The sequence below is a fragment of the Gekko japonicus genome, unplaced genomic scaffold (assembly GCF_001447785.1).
Source record: "Gekko japonicus isolate JY-2015 unplaced genomic scaffold, Gekko_japonicus_V1.1 scaffold376, whole genome shotgun sequence".
Classification (NCBI taxonomy): domain Eukaryota; kingdom Metazoa; phylum Chordata; class Lepidosauria; order Squamata; family Gekkonidae; genus Gekko; species Gekko japonicus.
This window is the reverse complement of record NW_015164675.1, coordinates 422,966-445,100: the sequence shown is the minus strand read 5'-3', so window position 1 is coordinate 445,100 and position 22,135 is coordinate 422,966. Positions and strand designations below refer to the sequence as shown.

The window sequence follows — 22,135 nt, the reverse complement described above, 5'->3', positions numbered from 1 at the left end:
CTGTTGAAATGGATATGAATTATTTTTCACACACTTATATTTTGTGTATTTTAACTTGTACATACGTTTATTTAGAAAATACATTCACTTAGCTGCTTTATTTATTTCAAAAATTTGTAAGCTACCACACCATGTACTCAGAATAGTAAAGCAAAACCAAGCAAACAGATTAAACAACGACAAAACGTATTGATAAAACAAGCCAAGTCAATAATGTAAATAAACTCAGCCAAATTAATTTAAAAGGCTACCATTTAAACAGCCAATAAAAGCAAGCCGGGGCATGAATGTACATGAAATGGCGCACTCTAAAATGATAATTAAAACAACATTATGGACAAACCAGAAAACAGCTTTAAAAAAGATGCTGTTAGTTAAAAACCTGGGTGAAGAGAAACATTTTAGCCTGGCATCTAAAGGAAAGTAAAGTAGGCAGCAGATGAGCTTTAAAGGGGATGGTATTTCAAAGGTGATTGTGCCACCACTGAAAAAGCATTGTCTCTGCTTTCCACCTGCACAGAGAGTAGGTCTTGAGATGAGGACTTCAGCTGGTGGTCTGGACAGTAGGGGAGGAAGTTGTTTTTCAGGTACCCTAGTCCCAAAACTTTATAGGTAAGAATCAATCAGTCAATCAATCAATCAACCTTTATTGGCATATTGTATTGAAACTGACAGGCAAGGAATACGAAGTCATATGCAGTTAATAGTACATTCCCTCCTCTTAGAAGCCCAAAACAGAAATTTGGCCACCATTTCCATAATCACTGAGGATCGAGTAGAGAGTAAATAAAATATCTTCCATTCATCAGAATGATTTACTAGATTTCTCAACCACAGGCTCAAGATATGATGATCGAACATCATGATAGAAGATACAGTGTAGAATTATATGCTCCAGACTCTCAGTTTCATTAACACCACAAGGACATCATCTATCCACATAAGGAGTCTTAGAGAACCTACTACCCAATACAGCCGAAGGCAGCACATTAAAACAGCCTAACATAAAAGCTCTTCGATAATGAGGAGTGGTTAAACAGAGAAAATATTCTGCAATAGACCCTTGGGGAGGAAACCCTACCTTCAAGGGGGAGCATCTACCTGAAGCCAGGCTAATCAGCTCTTGATGTTCTATGTCGAGGAGTCTTTGTTTAATCAAGTGAAAGGCTGAGCTTTCTGACAAATGAAAAAGCTCTCCAAAACTAACTCCTATACGCGTGATCTTACTCTCTATATGGAAAAACCATGCCGAGGATGAGGACTCGGTAAGCATTTGTGAAATAAAAGGATTGGAATTAGCTCTAAAATGTAACCTGAGCCAAAATTTAAATGTCATAATCCAAGCTTTCGTTTCCAAAAGACTGATTGGTCTCCAAACAGATGGCCGCATAGGACACGCATGAGAGAAGGCCTATAGGTAAGAATCAGCATTTGAACTGAGTTTGGGAACAAGATGGTGCACATCAGATAACTGAGTAATCTGTCAAAACAGATAACTGAATGTCAAATAAAAGTGTAGTAGGCTTGTATATTTTAATCCATAACTGGTAGTGAATCATTCTCTTTTCTTTCCCACTGCACATCAGTTTCTAAAAGGGTCCTATTTCAAGTATTAAAAATGAAGCTGTTATAATGATTGACATTTTCCCTTCCCCATATTTCTCTTGTTACCCGCTGCTAGTTAGAATTAGAGACAGTGATGATAGGTTTGTGTATATATGGCACTTCTTTTTTAGGTACAGTGCTTGGATTCATTTACAAGGGTCATTAGCAGCCATCCACTAATGACAGTATCTTAGAATTACTAGCTGTATCAAATGCAGCATAGCACAGTCCTGTGACATACAATATTACTTATCTAAGGAGCTCAGTGTCTGCTTTCCAATACAGTGGCTAAGCAGAGAATCGCAACGATTGAATAAATTTCTAGAAAACTTAATCTCTAAGGAATGGTTATCTCAGACCAGTAGGTATATGAAGATGAGCTTTAGAATATGTAATATCAATGTTTTATCAACATATTTTAATTATTAGGTGTTATAATTGTACACCTGCTCTGGGCAACACCTATGGGTATCCTTACCTTTGTTATAAATTATATGTATATGTAATGATATGTCTCATGCAAGTTCTGAAGCTTTTCTTTAGACTGCAGATTCAGAGTGCAAGTTGTGTTGACATTGAAAACTGAAGCAGGCTTCAGTCTACTCAGATTTTCAGGGCTTCCCTCAAAGAATCTTGGCAATTGTTGCCCAATGGAAGTGATAAGGATTTTTGTTAGAGACCTGTCATAGTACTACAATTCCCAGAATCATGGCTTGGGAGCTGAGCATATTTAGAAGTGGCTAAGTTTGCAGTGTTGATAAGTCATCCATTCCTTCTCTGATGTCGGATATTTATGTAATGTAATGCCAAGGTTATCTATTTCTAGCAGCACCTCTACACCAGTTTCAGATATATTCTGTACTAGATACTGAGTACATAGAATTCCCCTTTCTTTGAATTAGGTATGTCATATAGTACAAATCAGTTCTCTGTTTGTAAGAATATCTAGATAATATTGCCTTTGTAGTTCCTGCTTACTACCTTTTCTTTACAGCCACTTCTAAACTGTCGCCAGTTTGCTGTTAGTGGCAACCTGACCAGTTCATACAGTACTCCCCACAGGTCGTCATGAGTCTCTCCACTGTTCCCAACCTAGTCTCCCATCTTTTCACAGTAGAAAAAGAGACTGTGACTAGGGTTGCCAGGTCTGAGTTGGAAAATACCTGGAGACTTTGGGAGTGGACCCAGGAGAGGGTGGGGTTTGGGGAGGGGAGGGGCCTCAGCATGGTACAATGCCATAGAGTCCACCCTTCAAAGCAGCCATTTTCTCCAGGGGAACTGTCGGCTGGAGATCAGGTGTAAAAGCGGGAGATTCCCAGGCCCCACCTGGAGGCTGGCAACTCAGACTGTGACAGAATCCTATCTATATATCTAATAGTCAAGTGGCCCCGTGAGTGCGGATCGCTAAATCCACGCTCTGGGGCCACCTGGGGGGCAGGGGGGGCTGTGCACTCTTGGGGCAGTCCCCAGGGGTGCACAAAAATCTTAAAAGTTTAAAAAAATTCCTGAGGGTCCTTAAATTTGCCAAAATAAAAAGAGCGTCCCCTGCGCCTGCGCGCCGAATGCTCTTGGAACGGGGGTTGGAGTTTACGGCCAGCAGGAGGGGCGGCGCGTTCTTTCATTCGCCCCCAGCCCACCTTCCCTTTCTGCGGGGCCTCGCACCTCTTAGCCGGCTTCCTCTCCTCTGTCGCGTCGCCTCCCCCGCCAGGGCCGCAGCGTCCCTTGCCCTTGAGGAGGAGGGGGCCGTGCTGCGCTCGCCTGCTGGGTCTCCCTTTGCCAATAGGGAGGGGGGAGGAGGAGGACACACGTTCCCGACAGCCACCGCCACCGGCCTCCCCAGTTCAGCCCTGACCTCGCCGAGCAGTGTCTCCCCCCTGCCGCCGCTGCCGCCGCCGCCGCTACGGGACTGCCTGGTTGAGCCCCAACCTCGCCGTGCAGTGCCCCCCCGCGAGTATCGCGGGTCTCCCTTCTTGTGATTATCTAATTGCAAGATTTCCATTTAACCAAGAAATACTGCAGTCCTAAGCAGAGGTAATCCCTTATAAGCCAATTAACTTCAGTGGAATTCAAAAAGGATGTAACTCTACTATACATTTCCTTAAGATGCAGTTGCCTTTAACCAGACCTGTGCAATTTAAATAGCTTTGCTGTTTGTGGTAGCACCTGCCCCAGGAGCAAATTCCTAGTTTATATGGAAATGTGACAACTGAGCAACCAAAGTAGACAGCCAATACCTGATATTTTGCAGGCCCAGGGGCAAACGGGGGTGGGTGGGTGCAAGGCGAGAATGAAACAGTACACCAGTTTGGGAATTGAAATTTGGCACAGAGGAAGAGGGTTGTGTAACTCTTTCTATACTAGTCAAGGCTGCCTGCAGAAAAGCCCCTGCCTACCTCCATAGGCTTGTCAGGCAAACACGGATTAGGCAGTCCCATGTTTGCCTGATAATATGCAAGTCCTGTCTTACCTTCACAAGGAAAGGAAAATGTGCCTTAGTGGACAAAACAAGATGTTGGTTTCTATTTGCTTTTACTTTTTCTGAAAGCCGCTAGGTTCAGTCCATAATAGTTATGTAGCTAGGATACATAGCTATGTAACTATTATGTTAACTGTTATGTTAGTTGTGAAATAGCTAGGATACTTGTCTCTTTGCTAACAAAAGTAAATATTTCAATCATGATCCTTTTGTAATTAATTCAGTCTATTTCTTTTTCTTCACTCTCATTCTACTTTCCACCCCCCTCCCCCCATGGTATTTGTTGATAAGTCAGTTGAAAGTAGATGAAAGGTTCAGATATGAAAATGTGGAGATAACTGTAAAATTTCTGTACCGCACAGAGCTAATGATTTGATCATTTTGTGGTGTACTCCGACTCTATGCAGAGCATTAAATTGCTTTGAGTGTTGAAAAGCTTGTGCAAAGGTGTAACCTAAGCTTGACAGTAGATAGGGCTGTTGGGGTTTTTCCATTTCTTGTCTTTCATCCAAAACCTGTCTGGCCTAGATTCATGACCATGTGCACAGCTGTGCAAAGTGAGTATGTAGTATAAAAGTTCATTTCCTTTAAACACATAGGTGTTGATAATAATTTTATGATTTTTTGCAAGACATTGAAAAACCAAGCAGCCTGGACAGGAAGGTTGCAAACCACAACTGTATCACATCCTGGTTTAATTGATAGTCTAGAGAAAGCAATACAGAGTTCATTGTCAAGTGTGTTAAATAACAAACATAACAAACAAGCAGCAAGAGCAAACTGATTTATTACCCCCAAACTGTTCTCCGTGTCAAGGCTGTCATGTGCAGAGTGCCCTAGGTGTGTTGAATTCAGAAAACAAGTTCTGGGGCAAAAAGGGATATTTTCAGCCTATTGTACATGCTGGTCCCAACTTGGCATGATAAATCTCTGAGATGGGAATAAAAAAAGGGAAATAGAACACTAAACCAGCAAATAATTTTGCCCTAAAAAAAGTACAGAATAGGAAAAGAGGAATGAGACAGTGGTACAAAACAGCAAGACTGAACTGTTCAATAGCAACAATCCAACAGTAATTTACATGTGGCGATCTAATTTTTTAAAATGCACTTTCCTAGAGTTCAGTTGGCGATCTAATTTTTTAAAATGCACTTTCCTAGAGTTCAGTTGTATTACTTTAAACTAAATTATGTTCCTTCCATGTGGCTCGTCCAGAGCAAACCAGCTCATGAAGAGGACAGAGGCGAGGGGCTGGGTGATCAGAAGGGGTGGGGTAGAGGAATTCCAGGTAGGAATTTTCACACTAGACCTTAAATCCTGGTTCAACCCTGTCCCCGAACTTACATTCTACACTACACTCGAGTTCACCCCTGTAATTATCTCAGGATATTTTTTGTTTCTACATTACATTGAGGCCACCCTGGTTTCACCCCACACTTGTCTCAGGATAAATGGATGCTGTTATAGCCAGGAATAAATGCAAGGTATTGTGTCACCTGTTGAACTGTGATAAAACCAGGGATGAGTTCCAAGTGCGGAAAGAACCACAAAGGAGAGAGAAATTCTGTAAGGGAGACTAGCTTGTGATAAGGAGGATCACTCTGGAATGATAGGTAGGAGAGCTAAAAATCAGGGAGGAGACAGAAAGACATGGAAGGATAAGTCTGGGATGGAGAGTAAAATATGGGAAAAGAGGGGGAAAGCCATATTCTGCCTGTCTCGAAGAGGAAAAACTGATGGTACAGTGGAGTCTGTTGATGTCAGTGAAGGAAGAAGGTTCAAGAGAAAAGATAACTATGAAAATAGAAGGCTTGATGTGCCCTTTTATGTGCACCCAGGTGGACTCCTCATGGGGAGTCCAGCTATTGGCTGAATTTGGGCTAGAACTAAGATTCATGATGGCATGATTACAAGTGCATGACTCTGCTTTCTATTAGTGGAATTTGAATTTTTGGTAAGTGGATAATGATGTGTGCCCAAGAGAAATGGTATGGTAAAGAAGTGGAGAATGATGGGAACCTGGTGAGGCAGTGGGGGGCAGAGGCAGGGTTGTCAGATTCCTAAGTGGCAGATCAGTTAGGGCCAAAATGTGGCTTGATGGTTCTTTCTGGGCTCATGATTGATCGATCAAAGATGAAGGAATTGTGAGGAGAATCCCAAGAGGCTGGGTTAATGTCCCACAGACCTGAATTATTGCTTATGGACATGGGTATGATGATCTATTGAGGTCAGACAAAGAAGACTAGTTTAATGTTCTTGGGCACTCAGGCTTCTCCATTTTGAGAGTATGTAGGAGAAATCTTGCTTTGACTGAGAGACCCAACTTTTATGGATTCACTTCCTTCATCTGTGGCAGCTGAAGGCCAAAGGATCTTAGAGTGTAAATGACATTGGTCTCTGGGGGAGCAACATTACACACTCCCATTTTAAAGTACCTTTAGCTGAGACAGATTCAGCTTCTTTGCTTCAGCACTTAGGTGCCTGTAATATATCCAGTTCAGACCACGTGGCCAGCTTGGGCTCCATACAGTCAAGCGCAAACGTCGAGCTTCGCTCAAAGAGACAATGGACTATGAGGATCCTAGCTCGCACCAATCAGTGGGCTAGGTTCCCAGCCGAGAGCCTATGGAAGTGGGGGTATGTTATGGGTGGCGGTTCCACAGGACATATAAGCTGGCCTGCGAGCCAGCTAAAGTTGTCTTGTTCTTGATCTAATAAACTACGCTAAGCTGAAATCACTCATCCATCTGCGTACTTTTCACTGGTGACGAGGATGGGATTCATTTCCCTCTGAACAGAGACTGCGTTCCGGGCATCGCTTTGAGTCGCTGCGCCGAAATCACCGCCGGCGGCGGTATCGTGCGTTCTTTGAAAGCGCCACTCATTGCACCGCTCCCAGCTCCGAGCATTGCACCGCTGTTCCTGGGAGCAGCACCGCACTGCTCCTTCTCTACACCGCTAATTCCCGCCGTTCGCTTCCACGTGGAACTGTAAGATGGCTGCAGCATCAGAGAGACTCCCGGCTTTCGATATCTCCCAACCCTCGCAGTGGGAAACGTGGCTGGAGACCCTCGAGAGCTACTTCACCATCCACAATGTAGCGGACCCAGGTATGAAAAAAGCGTACCTTCTGCGCCACTGTGGCATGGAGGCCCATCTCCTACTTAAGGATTTTATAGTGCCCAGGCTGACCAAGGACGAGTCTTACAACTCTTTGGTCAAGGCGCTGACCGACCACCTGGCCCCCAAACCAACTAAGTTTTCGGACCACATGGACTTTTTTGCGAAAGTCCAGGGCCCCGATGAGACTGCCTCGGATTTCCTGGCAGCTCTGCATCGGGGCGCAACCAGGTGTTCCTTCTCCAACCTAGTTGAAGCTCTCCTCAACCAGTTCCTCATGGGACTAAGGGAGCCTAAGCTCAGGAGGAGGCTGGTCAGCCAGGACGACATAGAACCTAAATAAAGCGATCCGGGAGACAACCGCTTATGAGAAGGCCCATCAAGACTGCCGCGCCAAGGCGGACCACCGCACCCAAGCGACTGTTGGCTCCGACACCTCGGATGAGGAAGAGGTACTACAGGTCCGCCAGCGGTCATCTCAGCACCCGCATCACTCATCCTCCAACTCAGGCAAGGCATCTTCTACCACTTCGGCTCCGTGTGCCAGTTGTGGGGGGGACCATGAACGCAGGTTGTGCCATTTCCGAAACACCATCTGCAGAACGTGCAACAAATCGGGGCACATATCCCGGGTTTGCCGCTCCAAAAGCCAATGCCTGAAGTCATCCACTCACCAGACCACGCCAGAGCAGCACGTCGATCTCCACACCCTATCGGCACACCACCAGCAACACCTAGTATGTAACTTGCCCCCTGATGGCCCCAACAAGGTGCACGTCACCGTCCTTATAGAGGGGTCCCCCTGCAGCATGGAGGTAGACACAGGGTCCTCATATTCCATTATTTCCATGGAGACGCTCCGCAAACTGTGTCCCTGGGGGGGGCCTTTGGAAGCCACAGGGTTTCATCTTACGGGACTTCAATAAGAACCCTGTGGCAGTCCTGGGCTGAGGCAAGTTCCAGGTGCAGTTCCAAGACTTTAAAGGCCTCTTGGAACTGCTGATGGTGGATAGGCAACTCTCCAGTTTGCTGGGACTCTCCTGGTTCGGCCCTCTGGGACTGTCTTTACATGGGATCAACCAGGTCCAGACCCAGGACTTTGGCACGGTGTGTGCTGAATTTCCCCAAGTTTTCGATGGCACCCTGGGGTGGTTTTCGGGACCACCCATTTCCTTGGACCTGGACCCGGCTGTCCGCCCTATCCGCATTAAGGCCAGGCCACCGCCGACTGCAATGAAGCCTAAGATTAAGGCTGAGCTAGATCGCTTGGTGGAACAAGAGGTTCTGGGACCGGTCACGTCTGCACAGTGGGAGACCCCCATAGTCACTCTGGTTAAGCCAAATGGGGATGTGCGCATTTGTGCGGATTACAAATGCATGCTTAATAAGGCTCTGCAGGCACATGCTTATCCGGTGCCGGTGGTGAGCCACGTGTTGGCAGCTTTGGCAGGGGCTCGGGTCTTTGGCAAGTTAGATTTGGCCCAGGCGTATCAGCAGTTGCCGGTTGATGCCGCCACAGCTGAGGCCCAAACAACCACTACACACAGGGGGGCATTCAAGGTTCACCGCCTTCGGTTCGGAGTCTCGGTCGCGCCGGGAATTTTTCAATCTTTTATGGATTCGCTCCTGAAAGGTATCCCCGGAGTTCAGCCATTTTTAGACGACATGCTGATCGCTGCCCCGGACAGCCCATCCTTCGCTGACCGTCTGCGGGCCGTACTACAATGCTTCGACGCAGCAGGACTGAAGGTCAAGCGGGAGAAGTGTCTCCTGGGGGTGCCTCGTGTCGAGTTCCTGGGTTTCACAGTCGACGCCTCCGGCATCCACCCCACCGCGGACAAGGTGACAGCTATCACGCAAGCGCCGCCTCCAGCGTCGAAGTCAGAACTGCAGGCTTTTCTGGGGCTTCTGAACTTCTACCATTCCTTCCTGCCCCTCAAAGCTGCCGTCGCTGTACCGCTCCACCGCCTCCTGGACAAGTCTGCAGCTTGGGTCTGGGGTCCGCCGCAAGCTGCTGCGTTCCAGGCGGTAAAAGACCTGCTCATTTGAAATGCGGTCCTGGGGCATTTCGATGAGGCGCTCCTGGCGGTACTGGCTTGTGACGCTTTACCTTACGGGGTTGGGGTGGTCCTGGGCCACCGGCTGCCAGACAGCCACGAGGTTCCGGTTGCCTATTATTCCAGAACTTTATCTGCGGCTGAGCGCAATTACGCACAGATAGATAAGGAGGTGCTGGCTATTGTGGCGGGGGTGAAAAATATCACCACTATCTGTATGGGCGCCCCTTCACGGTCCTCACTGACCACAAGCCGCTGCTGGGCTTCCTGGCCCCTGACTGCAAGACCCCTCAGATGATTTCTCCCCGGGTGCTCCGCTGGTGTATATTTCTGGCAGGGTACTCCTACTTTCTCGTCCATCGCCCGGGTAAGGCAATGGGCCATGCAGACGCCCTGAGCCACCTACCGCTGCCGGTCTGTGAACCGGATTCTGCTCCCGCCCACCTGATCGCGCTCTTGGAGACCCTCCTGGATCGGCCGGTCCAGGGACAAGGTACTTTGCTGGGTCTTGGACTGGGTGGTGAGGGGGTGGCCCACGGCCAAAGGAGACCCTGACTTTATTCCTTTTGCTTCTCGGAAGGTCGAGCTGTCCGTCCACAAGGGCTGTGTAATGTGGGGGAGTAGAGTGGTCATTCCTAAGCCCTTACCGGAACAGTTCCTCACCGCTCCTCACAAGGTGCATCCCGGGGTGGTGTGCATGAAAGCCTTGGCCCGGAGTTACGTCTGGTGGCCGGGGATGGACCATGACATAGAGGATGTGGTGAAAAGGTGCCAACCCTGCCAAGCGTCCCGGCCTGAACCCCCTCGCGCCCCGGAACGGGCCTGGGAATCTTCCCACCACCCCTGGTCCAGGTTACACTTGGACTTTGCAGGACCTTTCCAGCGGCAACTTTTTTTTATCCTGGTGGATTTCTTCAGCAAGTGGCTGGAGGTAGTTCCCGTGCCTTCAACCTCCTCGAAGGCGGCCATCCGGGCAATGTGGTGTATATTCAGCGCTCAGGGAATCCCGGACACGCTGGTCATGGATAATGGGACGGCGTTCACGTCCAGTGAATTCCAGGACTTCACGAGGTATTACGGTATCCGCCACGTCCGGTCTGCGCCGTTCCACCCAGCAACCAACGGCCAGGCAGAGCGCATGGTCAGGACTATGAAGGACGCTCTCTGCTGCTTGGACTCCTCAGACTGGGACTATAAACTGGCTGCTTTCCTTTTCGGCCAGCGAACTACGCCCCACACCACTACGGGGCACAGTCCGGCAGAGCTACTTCTCGCCCGCCGCCTGACAACCCGGCTGGATCGCCTGCACCCCGGCAGAGGCACCAGCCACAGAGACACACGAGGCAGCCAGGGGATTCTTCCCGGAGGATCCCGTGTACGCCAGGAACTACACCCGGTGACCAGCCTGGATTCCGGCGCGAGTAGTACGAGTTGAAGGTCCAAGATTGTACAAGGTTTCTTGTGAAGATGGGCAGATACTACACCGGCACATCGACCAGTTACGCTGCCGGACAATGCCATTGGAACCCGAGGACTTGGACATTACGGAGGCCCCGTATACCTCAGCCCTTCCACAACTGCCTGCAGCAGAACACCTGCCTCTACCCTCGGTCGCACCCGAGGCACCTCTCCCGGCGGCCCAGGGGACGCCGGCACCGGGGGGCCCAGCGCCTCTTCCGGTCAGCTCGCCTCCGAGGGCTCCAGGGGTGGAGACAGCAGCAGCTCCCGAACTTCACCGCTCTACCCGCACCAGAAAGTTACCAGCCCATTTGAAGGACTTTGTGGGTGTATTGCAGACCAAGGGGGGAGGGCTGTAATATATCCTGTTCAGACTGCGTGGCCAGCTTGGGCTCCACGCGGTCAATCACAAACATCGAGCTTCGCTCTAAGAGACAATGGACTATGCGAATCCTAGCTCGCACCAATCAGTGGGCTAGGTTCCCAGCCGAGAGCCTATGGAACTCTCGGCCACTGTAAATAACCTACTGGGAAGTGGGGTGTGTGTTATGGGTGGCGGTTCCACGGGACATATAATCCGGCCTGCGAGCCGGCTAAAGTTGTCTTGTTCTTGATCTAATAAAGTATGCTAAGCTGAAATCACTCATCTGTCTGCGTACTTTTCAGTGCCTGCACTAAAACTCTTGTACTGAGAGAGCAGAAAAGAGTTGCAATGTAATACTTTCCCACTAAAAGTGTACAGTGCAAAGGGAGACAGCCCAGGTTTAATGGATGAACAGCGCTGGTGTTCTCAGTGTAATGGTGGTGAGTCAGTCAGAGAAATTATGTTGTTTATCAGGTCCAAAATTGATTCTATTGGCATCAACTTGAAGTCCCTAACTAACTGCGATGGCAACCAATTATTTCACATTATCCGTCAGAGAATTAGGGATATAGAGAGTCAGACCATTGCTGCGGGAGTTAACATGACTTACTTGCCTTGTTTTCATGGCCTGCTGTCCACCCCAGGGTTAGGAGCTGCTTACATGCAAAATCTTACTAATCCTTGACAGCATCAGGCTTTTATGCTCACTAGATTGAATATTTTCCCTTCAGCTGTTCTTTCAGGTAGATATCATACCTTTTAAAACCAGACTGTAAATACTGTTTACTGGAACCCGACTCAGTTTCCTGTGTTTTACTTCGCTGTCCCACGCATTGTAAGCTTCATCAACAACTCCTTGATCCTGTTATTTCCAACCTCTCTGGTCCCCCAAAGAGAATTACTCAGTATTTACTTGCTGATAAATCCATCAAACTGACTGAACTTGTGGCTGAGTATTTGGTTATTGTGCTGAATAAGGGTAATCATGTTTCTAAGGCTAAGGCAGATTAATTTTGTTCTTATGTGTTGTTATTCTTTGACACTGTTTTTATGGTCTTACCTGGACTGTACTATTCCCATTTTGTTTTTTTATGTATGTAAGACTATTCCTGCATTTTATTACATTTATTTATTTGGATTTATATCCTGCCCGACCCCTTAATGGGCTCAGGGTGGGTTCCAACAGTATAAAAATACAATGCAATTAAAACCACATTAAAACACAATATAAAATAACATAACTCATATGTGCTATACAACTCTAGTACAAAAAACAGGTACTTCAGTGGTTGATGGTATTAGAATTTTTAGAGATCTTTAAGACTGATGCCATTAAAGGTTCCTGAAACTGAACTGAATTATGTTGTAAGATAACACTGGGCAAGTTCAAGGTTAGGTTTGTGTACTATGGCCTCGGCCACACGGGCAGGAAAATGCGGGGGGGGGAGGCGTGGCTGTTTTCTCCGGAGCAAACTAATGGGCGACTGAGCGATCAGGCATTGGGTTGAGGTCCCGTCGAGCTCCCGTGGTTAGGGGGGAGGGACCGATCACACGACGCGGCAAAGAAGCGGAGCGGCGCGGCAAACGGGGTTGTGGTTTTTTTAAAAGAACTGAAATGTGCGCATGCTCCGTTGGGTGCTTGTGCGCATCAGTGGAGACTGGGGGGGGACCTTTTTGCAAGGGGACATGGGCGGGCACCGGAACTACCACCAGAAACGTGATCAGACGCCCGCCCTTGCCCCGCGGTTTCCGGAAACTAGTACCTCCGAGGTACTAGTTTTTTACCCCGCATCTTTGGCGGGAAGCCTCAGGTGCGCCACGGGAGCTCTGCACTTCCCAGATGTGGCGGTGAGATTGCGCCCGGAAAATCTGTCTATCTTCTGTCTCTCTAGCATGCCTAATGCTCCGTGTGACCAGGGCCTATGAGTGGTAAGAGCCATGCATTGAATGTGGTACCAGTGCACCAACTTCTCTCAGTCCTTTGTTATATCTGTACAATCCTCAAAATTTAAAATTAAGTTCTTACCTACCTTTACATTCCGTTTTCCTACTTCCTTTTACTTTTGCCGATTTTCTTGCCCACTCTTTCAGCCCTGACATTTTGCTCTAATGATGGGCCAACTCCCTATCTTATTTCAGATATGGGCTCACTGCTCAGCAAAGCAATGTCGGCAGTTGATGAAGTGTTAATTATTAGTGGCTGCTTAGGTCGCCATCTTGAACCCTTGTCAATGTCATCAGGAACATGGTGGGGTTCTTAATCCCTCTCCCCATACCCCTCCCCAACTACATGCATGAGGTACCCTGCATTTCCTTACCTGGCTGTGGATGCTAGGTGAGGAACATTCCAGGACTAGGTGAGGAACATTCCAGGACTATCTCCCAGAGACTGGCTGAGCTTGGAGCTCTAAAACAATAGTCCACCAGGACTCTGGAAGTGACCAGCGAGAAACTAATGTTATGTAAATAGCCTATCGTTGGGAGTTGGGTGTGTTTGGGTGTGGTTTTTGCAAGTTATTTAAACATGGCTGTTGCCCTGGTGTTTTAGTCTTCTTCCTGAAATCACTTAATAAAGTAGAGCTGTTCACTGCAATGTGTCTTGAACCCAGCATTTAACACTAGGAATAAGTTGTTCCCAGAACTTTGACATCCACATTTCCCCTGATCTTGATGTCTGGGATACCGTGTTTCCCCGAAAATAAGACACTGTCTTATATTTATTTTTTCTCAAGAAGACACACTAGGGTTTATACTACAAATGCATAGAAATCCTGCTAGGGCTTATTTTTTGGGTAGGTCTTATTTTCGGGGAAACAGGGTAGTTCCAGAACCCCAAAAGAGGTGGCAGGGTTAGGTGGAAGTAGTTGTTTTGTCTTAAATACAGGCCAGGCTAGGGGAGAAGCAAGTGGTTAAAATGTTCAGTTTCATTTAGAGGCAAGCATTCCAAACAGCTTGTTCAGTGACAGATATTAAAATTTTTGGTAACATCATTATCTCAGTGTAATAAGTTTTGTTTGTTTCCCTTAGTGCTATGCCATTTAATTGCTGTTCACTTTTGTTAGTGGCTTTTCAACTTTTAAAGTTCTCAAAGCAACTTGCAAAGTCAGTTAAGGACACCCCCCTCCCCATGGCCACAACAGCCAGAACATGCCTGATCTTGTCTGATTTAGAAGCTAAGCAGGTTGGGCCTCGTTCTTACTTGGATGGGAGACCACCTGGGAAGACTGAGTGCTGTAGGCTGTATGCCATGTGCATAGCTGGCTTTAACAACATCATTTTTCATTATTCCTTAGAGGACAACCCTTGCCCAGTTTCATTATATGAGAGTAGGTGTTGAAGACTGATGCTGTGCAGGATAGAAATACAATCTCTCTGGATTTTCTGCCTGGTTCAAATTGTTCAAAAAGGACCATGGAAGAGCCTCTTATCTATCCAACATTACTTTCCCTAGTTTTAGAATGGCATTAACATCTGTACGGTTTCAAATCGTGCCTTCTGCTATTTTAGATGGTTGCTGCATACAAACACTGATTGCTGTACATCTGTGTATTTGTGGAGCCTTGGTCCTAGAAGATCTTCCACCTTGTATTCTGTTCTGGCCTGTGTACATAAAGTTCAGAAATAAATTTTTTACTGAGATTTTAAAAGGTACAAATGCTTTTCTTGCAATGTAAGAACTAATTTTGCTTAACTGATTTAGGCTAGTATGTTTTTTATAGAGTGGTACAATTTGCCTTGCTGGACTAGTATTTTTTATAGAGTGGTACAGTTTGCCTTGCTAGCCAAGAAAATACAGGCTAGAGCTGTGTCTAAAGGCTGAAATATTGTATTTGTACATAGGGAAGGTGCTTTTTTAATGTGTTTTTATGTGGTTTAACTTTATAATGTTATTGTTTTTGCTGTAGTTTGTCTATGTTCTCTCTTGTGCATCTTAGTGGAGTGGCCTTTGGCCCCACACAATAAATGCTACCTACCTACCTACCTATTCTCCCTCCCTCTGCCTTCCAGATGCCATTGATGAGGCTATTGGAGGGAAGGAAGATACAGGCCAGGTACCCTTCCACTGCAGTACATATAATACTTTATTGGGACCAACTACAATGACACATAAGTCAGTGCAAGCTTTTGAGATCTCCAGAAACCTTCTTCAAGCTATGCATTACAATATATATATATTTAAAGGACGTGGGGGAGGAACAGGCCATGATTTTAACGGCCTGTTCTCATGGCATCTCTGTGCTGAGTGCTCGGGCTCCTTTGGGAGAGAGAGAGAGAGAGAGAGAGAGAGAGAGAGAGAGAGAGAGAGAGAGAGAGAGAGAGAGAGAGAGAAGAATGGTATTTTCCCCTTGGAATTACAAAGGCCAGCCATCTTCCCCCATGCCTAGACGTAGCTCCATTCATCCTTGGCTGATTCTGCACCCATCTGTTTCCTCACAGTTTTTTCACAACCACGGTCGGGAGGTTAATCTCCCTCTACACTGCATGCTGCTTTCACTTTCTTTGTTCATTGGGTTTTATGGTACCTCCTGCATAGATTTAGGGCCGTTCAAGGGTGACTTCGCAGTCAGTATGGCATTGCCCCAGGGTATCTGAATGTGGTTCTGAGTGGCACTTTTTCCTTCCTCTGCTTCCAATTCGAAGGGAATAATAAGCAGACAACTTGACATAGCTTCACTGATCTTCATCAGTTCCCCCACCCCATTTCCCCTTCTGTATTTATCACCTCGCCATGAATTACTTGGCTCAAGCGGCTAATGACTGTTGAGGCAAGTACTGTCACAGGAAAATCTGCATACCAGTGTAGGAACGAGCGTTGAAAAGAAAATAGATGGCAAGCTGACACTAGCTAATGCAGAAACCAGGATCTGAGGCAATGCAATGAAAACAGATATTCCGAGACAAGGGGAACCAGGTCCAGTGCTGAGAAAATATGGAAGAAATTCCAGATGCAGAATGGACTCTTATTTGTTCTTTTTATTACATTATTAGTTTTTATTTTCACAATATTTTAATTGTTTTGTATTTTAATGATGGTGTGCATCATTGTGGTGTGGTGTAACTGATTATATTCTGAGCCATTCTTGTGGCAAGCATTGAAACTTGTATTGCTTTGCCAGCTTCTCTACTTGCAACTATGGTGGCTATTCCCTCAATGGTTTATATTGGTCGCTTTATGGGTCAACCTGTTGCCTCAAGGATCTGCCAATGTGGTTTGGGCAAAGTGGATGATATTGAGCACTATTTACTGAGATGCTCATGGCACGAATCACTTAGGCAGATATTTATATACCCTATCTTACCTTTGCACAATGGATTCTCAGATCAGGAGTTGGGTTTTTTTTGCTCTCTGATACGGATGTATATGTTACCAGCAGAATGTCCTTATTTGCTTTGGTGGCAAAAAAGATAAGATTAAGGTTAGGATTCAGCGCAAGTCAGTGAAGGGATATCTTAATGTAATGTACATGGGTGTGTATGTATTTTTGTTTTGTTATGGCCAATGGCTAATACAATAAACTTGATGATGATGACTATGGTGGCTGCATTGAATCAGGCAGAGTGCTTTGTGGAGGATAGGCCCATCAGTTACTCCTAACAATGGCGAGTGAAGAGAACCTCCATATTCAGAGGCAGTAATCCTTTGAAACCAAATACTAACTGCTACCTCAAATGGTCTGTGAGGAAGCATCTTCAAGGGAAGGCTTTGGTGTTGGCCTCGTGCCCAGTTTTTTTGGCCCTCCAGAGTAACTGGTTGGCTAATGTGTGAAACAGGTGCTGGAGACTGGTCTGTTCCAGTAGGGCTCACTTTATGCTCTTATGTTGTAGAGTCCTAAACTGGAGTAATACTAGATGAAAACACAGGCATACACCTGACTCCCTCCTTTTTGGGGGGCCATCAAGTCACAACCCACTTACAGTGACCTCGTAGGGTTTTCAAGGCAAGAGACCTTTTTTCCAGACATTATGAAGAAATACGCAGTCTTCTCATGTTATGTTTTTGTAAGCACTTTTTAAAGCAGTATTATAAAACTTGTGGCTGGTAAGATCCCTGAGACCTTCAACAAGCCAGCTTGTTTTCAATCTGTCTGCCCATGAAAGACAGAAAATATAAAACACATCGTTTGTTATGAGATTACCTACTGAGAGCTTTCTTATCTTCAGTAAATATAGCAAAGGAATGACTTGCTAGTTTTTGTAAACAGAATGGGGTGGGGGGGAAAGTCTTGACTAATAATTTAGTCATAGAGTTATACCCTTCTAAGTCCAGTGAAGTCAATAAGCTTAGAACAGGGGTGTCAAACATGTGGCCCGGGGCCAGATTAGGACCCTGGAGGGCTTCTATCAGGCCCACAGTGGAACTGGCCATCTCCTGCTTCCAATTCTGCTGCTGCATAATAGCTTGCTTCGCCAGACTCTCTTAATCACTCAGCCATTTCATGTTTTAACCTGGGTCCTAGACTCAGAACTCTGAGCATGAGATTTCTGTGGTGAATATTCAAGCATTTTCAAACGGAGGCTGGACAACCATCTTTCGGGTATGTTGTAGGTATGTTGTTCAGTCGCACAGTCGAGTCCGACTCTTTGCGACCCCATGGACCAGCTCCCTCCAGGCCTTCCGGTCTTCCGCCATCCTCTGAAGTTTGCTCAACTTCATGTTCGTTGCATCGATGACACTGTCTAACCATCTCATCCTTTGCCGTCCCCGTCTTCTTTGACCTTCAATCTTTCCCAGCATCAGGGTCTTCTCCAGTGAGTGCTCCCTTCTCATTTGGTGGCCAAAGTATTTTAGCTTCAGTTTCATTATCTGGCCTTCCAGGGAACAGTCAGGGTTGATTTCTTTTAGGATTGACTGATTTGTTCTTCTTGCAGTCCAAGGGACTCTCAAGAGTCTTCTCCAGCACCATAGTTCAAAAGAATCTATTCTTCTGCGCTCGGCCTTCCTTATAGTCCAACTCTCGCAGCCATACATGACTACTGGGAATACCATTGCTTTGACCATGTGGACTTTTGTTGGCAGGGTGATGTCTCTACTTTTTATCATGCTGTTTAGGTTCGCCATCGCTTTCCTCCCAAGGAGCAGGCGTCTTTTAATTTCATGGCTGCAGTCACAGTCTGTGGTGATCTGGGATCCCAGGAACGTGAAGTCTGTCACTACTTCCACGACTTCCCCTTCTATTTGCCAAGGAGTGATGGGGCCGGATGCCATGATCTTAGTTTTTTTGATGTTGAACTTCAAGCCCACTTTTGCGCTCTCCTCTTTTACCCTGAGCAAGAGGCTCTTGAGGTCCTCTTCACTTTCTGCCATCAGAGTGGTATCGTCTGCATATCTGAGGTTGTTGATCTTAATGCCCGCTTGTGATTCATCTAGGCCAGCATTTCGCATGATGTACTCTGCATATATATTAAATAAGCAAGGCGACAATATACATCCTTGTCGTACTCCTTTTCCTATGCTATGCTCCTGCAGAGTGCAGGAGGTTGGACTACATAACCTGCAAGGTCCCTTCTAACTATAACATTCTATGATTCTAATATCAATAAATCAAAAGTAGGTTTGCAACTTACAGATACACACTTGAACAGCATACTCAAGATTGCAACAGAACAGATATTTTGATGCAGTAATTTAGAGCAAGAGGTGTCAGTTATCAGACACTGTTAAATAAACAAAATATTTCAAGAGTGCTAATGTTTCAGGCATGTTTTTAAGTAAAACAAAATGTGTTTATGTCCTTTATAAAGTTTATATCTCCGCTACCTGGCATTACATTTTATGACACACATAGCCCGGCCCAACAAGGTCTCAGTTGTGTCAGATCCACCCCTCATAACAAGTGAGTTCGACACCCCTGGCTTAGAAGAGAAAACTCTGTTTAGGACAGCTCTGTACGATGCTGATTGACTACTTATTACTCTTCTTCCCCAAATGTCTTAGTCTATGTTAGCAACTATGATAAGCAGCCTTGCATCCTTATTCTTTTCCTGTTCTGTTGGGGCTCTGGTAACTCTTTTATTTTAAACCAAGAAGTCTGTATTGGAACATCTTAAAGGGAGCTGAGCTGAGACATCTTAAAGGGAAGGGCTGAGACATCTACTGGCCTCTATCAGTCCAGTCCCAAAAATAATATATTGTCAGCTCTTTTTAGTGAACTGTGATTAACTTGTGCATTTCAGCAAATAGGTAAAGAGCTTCTGAGAGTTTATAGTGGTTGTGCTGAAGCTATCATGTTGGGTGCCTCCAGTTTTCTCAGCATCTTTAAAGACTGGAAGAATCCCTTCTCTCTCTTTTTTATGCCTTGTAAAGTGAACTGAGCAATTTGGTGGAGCAATTTATACTTCTGCAGTGTGAACACTGGGAGGTCACCACTTACCCGTCTTACCAGGTTTTGAAAGAAGGCACTGGAGACCAGGCCCATGGCCAGACATTTTTTTGTTAGGGGGGCAGCAAGGGAGCAGTTTAGTACAGTGGAACTGACTCCCGAGGAAGCCGGCTCGGACCCCCTTCCCTGCTCACCTCAGCTCTGTGTGTGTTCAGAGGCCCCAGCGCTGTTCCTGGGACAGGGGCACAGCCTGGGCTGTCTCCTGCTTGATGGCTCCTGTGGAGGGCACGGACACCACACATGCTCTGCTGGCCCTTGCCTGACCCTTCTCCTCTGGCACCGGTGGTGGTGCACCACATGGCCTAGACCCGCCCTGGGGAGGAGGAGGATGCCCGTCAAGGCTGGGCCTGGGGCAAAGAGGGCTGCCTGTCAGCTGGGGAAAACCAACCACCTCCGCAAGTACCAGGGCCATGGGCCAGAGTCCCAGCCAGGGAGACTTCGACTGCTTCTGGCAGCAGAGAGAAGGGCACATGCCACCTGCTGCTTGTGCTCCCCGGGGATACGACTGGCCAGCAGCAAATGGAGCGTGGGCTGAGACGCGCTTCCCCTCCCTGGGCAAACCAGGCAGGTGCTTCGTCACGTGCCTCCAACTCATGCAGGTGACCCAGACCAGCAGTGTCCTCCCTCTGCAGTGGCTGCGCCTGTGCCAGCATGTAGCCACCGGCATCCGCCTCCAACCTGCCTCCCATGCTGCTCCCCCGTGCTTCCTTGGGGCCCAGTCTTGGGCTGGCTTCTTCCATGGTAGAGGTCTCAGTGGCTACTGCTGCTCTCTCAATGGGTCTCCAGTCTCCCAGGTCACATGCAGCCAAACATGTATTTGTTTTGGTAAACAGATAGGTGTGAAAGAGAGATGTGCATCTCCAAACCTTCAGGAACGTGTGCTAGATACATACCGGGAAGTCTCAGTTGTCCCTGGTTTCCAAGTATGTCTTTCCTTCATGTTTGGAGAAGCCTAAGTACTACTACATCTCTTTTCCATCTTTTTATATATTTACGCAAAGCCCAAATATAATTTGTCTGGATGTGATACAAACTTTCTTCCTGTGTTTGCACACACCCCAGTACAGTTTCACAAATCATGAAATAAAATGTCAGTGCTATTTCTGAAATTACACAAAGAGGACTGTATGTCCCTGTGTGCCAGATGTGGTCTTCAGATTATCACCTCCTGATTATTCCTCATTAAAGGTGGCCTGTCTGGCAACCAGAAGAGTCTGTACTTTCTCTGTGCTTGTTTCCTGTTTATGGAACAGGCTCCCTGAGGAGGTGAAGGGAATGCTGTCCTTGGAAACTTTTAGAAGGCTCTGTTGAGCTGTTTTATTCTTTAATGCGTGTAGGTTGCTGGCATTTTATTACATTCTGTTAGGTTTTATTATTTGGGGGCTTTGGGATTTTATTGTGGCTTAGTGTTTTCAGTACGTATTGGAAGCACCCTTGAACCATGGAGAAAGGTGGGATATAAATGTTTTAATAAATAAAATGTCACAGCAATGGTCTTGCAGCCCTGGCTTCCTCCAAAATGGCCCCCCTTTCCCTGCTTGGGCCTATGTATTCCAGCAGCCTCTGTTACAAGGCATGCAGATGGGTTTGCTACAGCTGTGAGGTAGCTCTGAGTAAAAGTTCAGAGAGGGGAAGACGTAAGTTTTCTATGGAGCTTAAACTGTGTTTCAGGCTGACCAAATTTATAGTGCGTTCCCTGCCCCCCTTCCTTTATTAACCAATCATCCAAAGTCTAATTTATCACCTGAAATCATTGTAAAATGATGTGGAATTTGCTTTGTTTCTTTTGCAGTGGGATCTGGTATGTGATGATGACTGGAAAACCCCCTTAACAACGTCTCTATTTTTTGTGGGTGTGCTGCTTGGATCCTTTATATCAGGACAGCTCTCTGACAGGTAATGTACATGCCCTTTTCTCCCTATATGAGACTTAGTGGCATTATTTTCTTCAATGCAATTTGGAGTAAGCAGAGTAATTTTTTAAAAAGAGTTTGCAAAATATTTTAATAAACGTCTAATGAACAAAGAAATGCAATGAAAATAAATCAGAACATTGCAAGGCAGAAGGAAAGAGGAAAGTGATCTACAGATTCCATAAGAAACTAATTGAGCTAGCTGGCATTCATAGCTTCGTAGAACTTCAAAGAAAGCTAACAACTCAAAGAAAGTTAAAACCTTATCAAATCACTAGCCACATGGGTTAGCAAACATGTCCTCAGTCATAAATTAAGTACCTAAAGGTTAAGAAAACCGAAACATACAGGCCAAATAATACTGTTAGTCAATGCAAAAATTAAGATATTGGCCCTTAATATGTCCTTTGTCACTTTTGATTAACAGCCTGCGGTGGCGCAGGCTGTTAATGCAGCCTGCCTTAACATCTGGCCGAACATCTGTTCGAGCCCCACCGTGGCCAGAGTGAGCTCCCGGCCTGCGCCCCAGCTCCCGCCCACCCAGCGGTTCAAAAACCCATTAAAGGGTGAGTAGATGAATGGGAACCTACCCTTAGTAGGGTAGGGGCACCCCCCTCGTCTGAGGAGTGTGGTGTGCGGCGGCGGCAGCAGCGAAGGAACAACAACAATGGCGGCGGCGGTGACGGCGGATCCTGGCGGCAGAGACGAGGCGGCGCGGCGGAACATCGAGAGCCAGTGGAGCGATCCCTGGTGGCCTGCGG

General features: G+C 46.6%; 1 protein-coding gene across 1 annotated transcript in view; it reads left to right on the top strand.

Moving 5' to 3' along the window:
• SLC22A4 (solute carrier family 22 (organic cation/zwitterion transporter), member 4) overlaps positions 1–22,135 on the top strand; it is a 92,906-nt gene that overhangs the window by 27,212 nt on the left and 43,559 nt on the right. Inside the window, exon 2 of the mRNA XM_015409268.1 lies at positions 21,254–21,357. Coding sequence (XP_015264754.1) covers positions 21,254–21,357 — 104 coding nt within the window. The remainder of the gene's footprint in view (positions 1–21,253; positions 21,358–22,135) is intronic.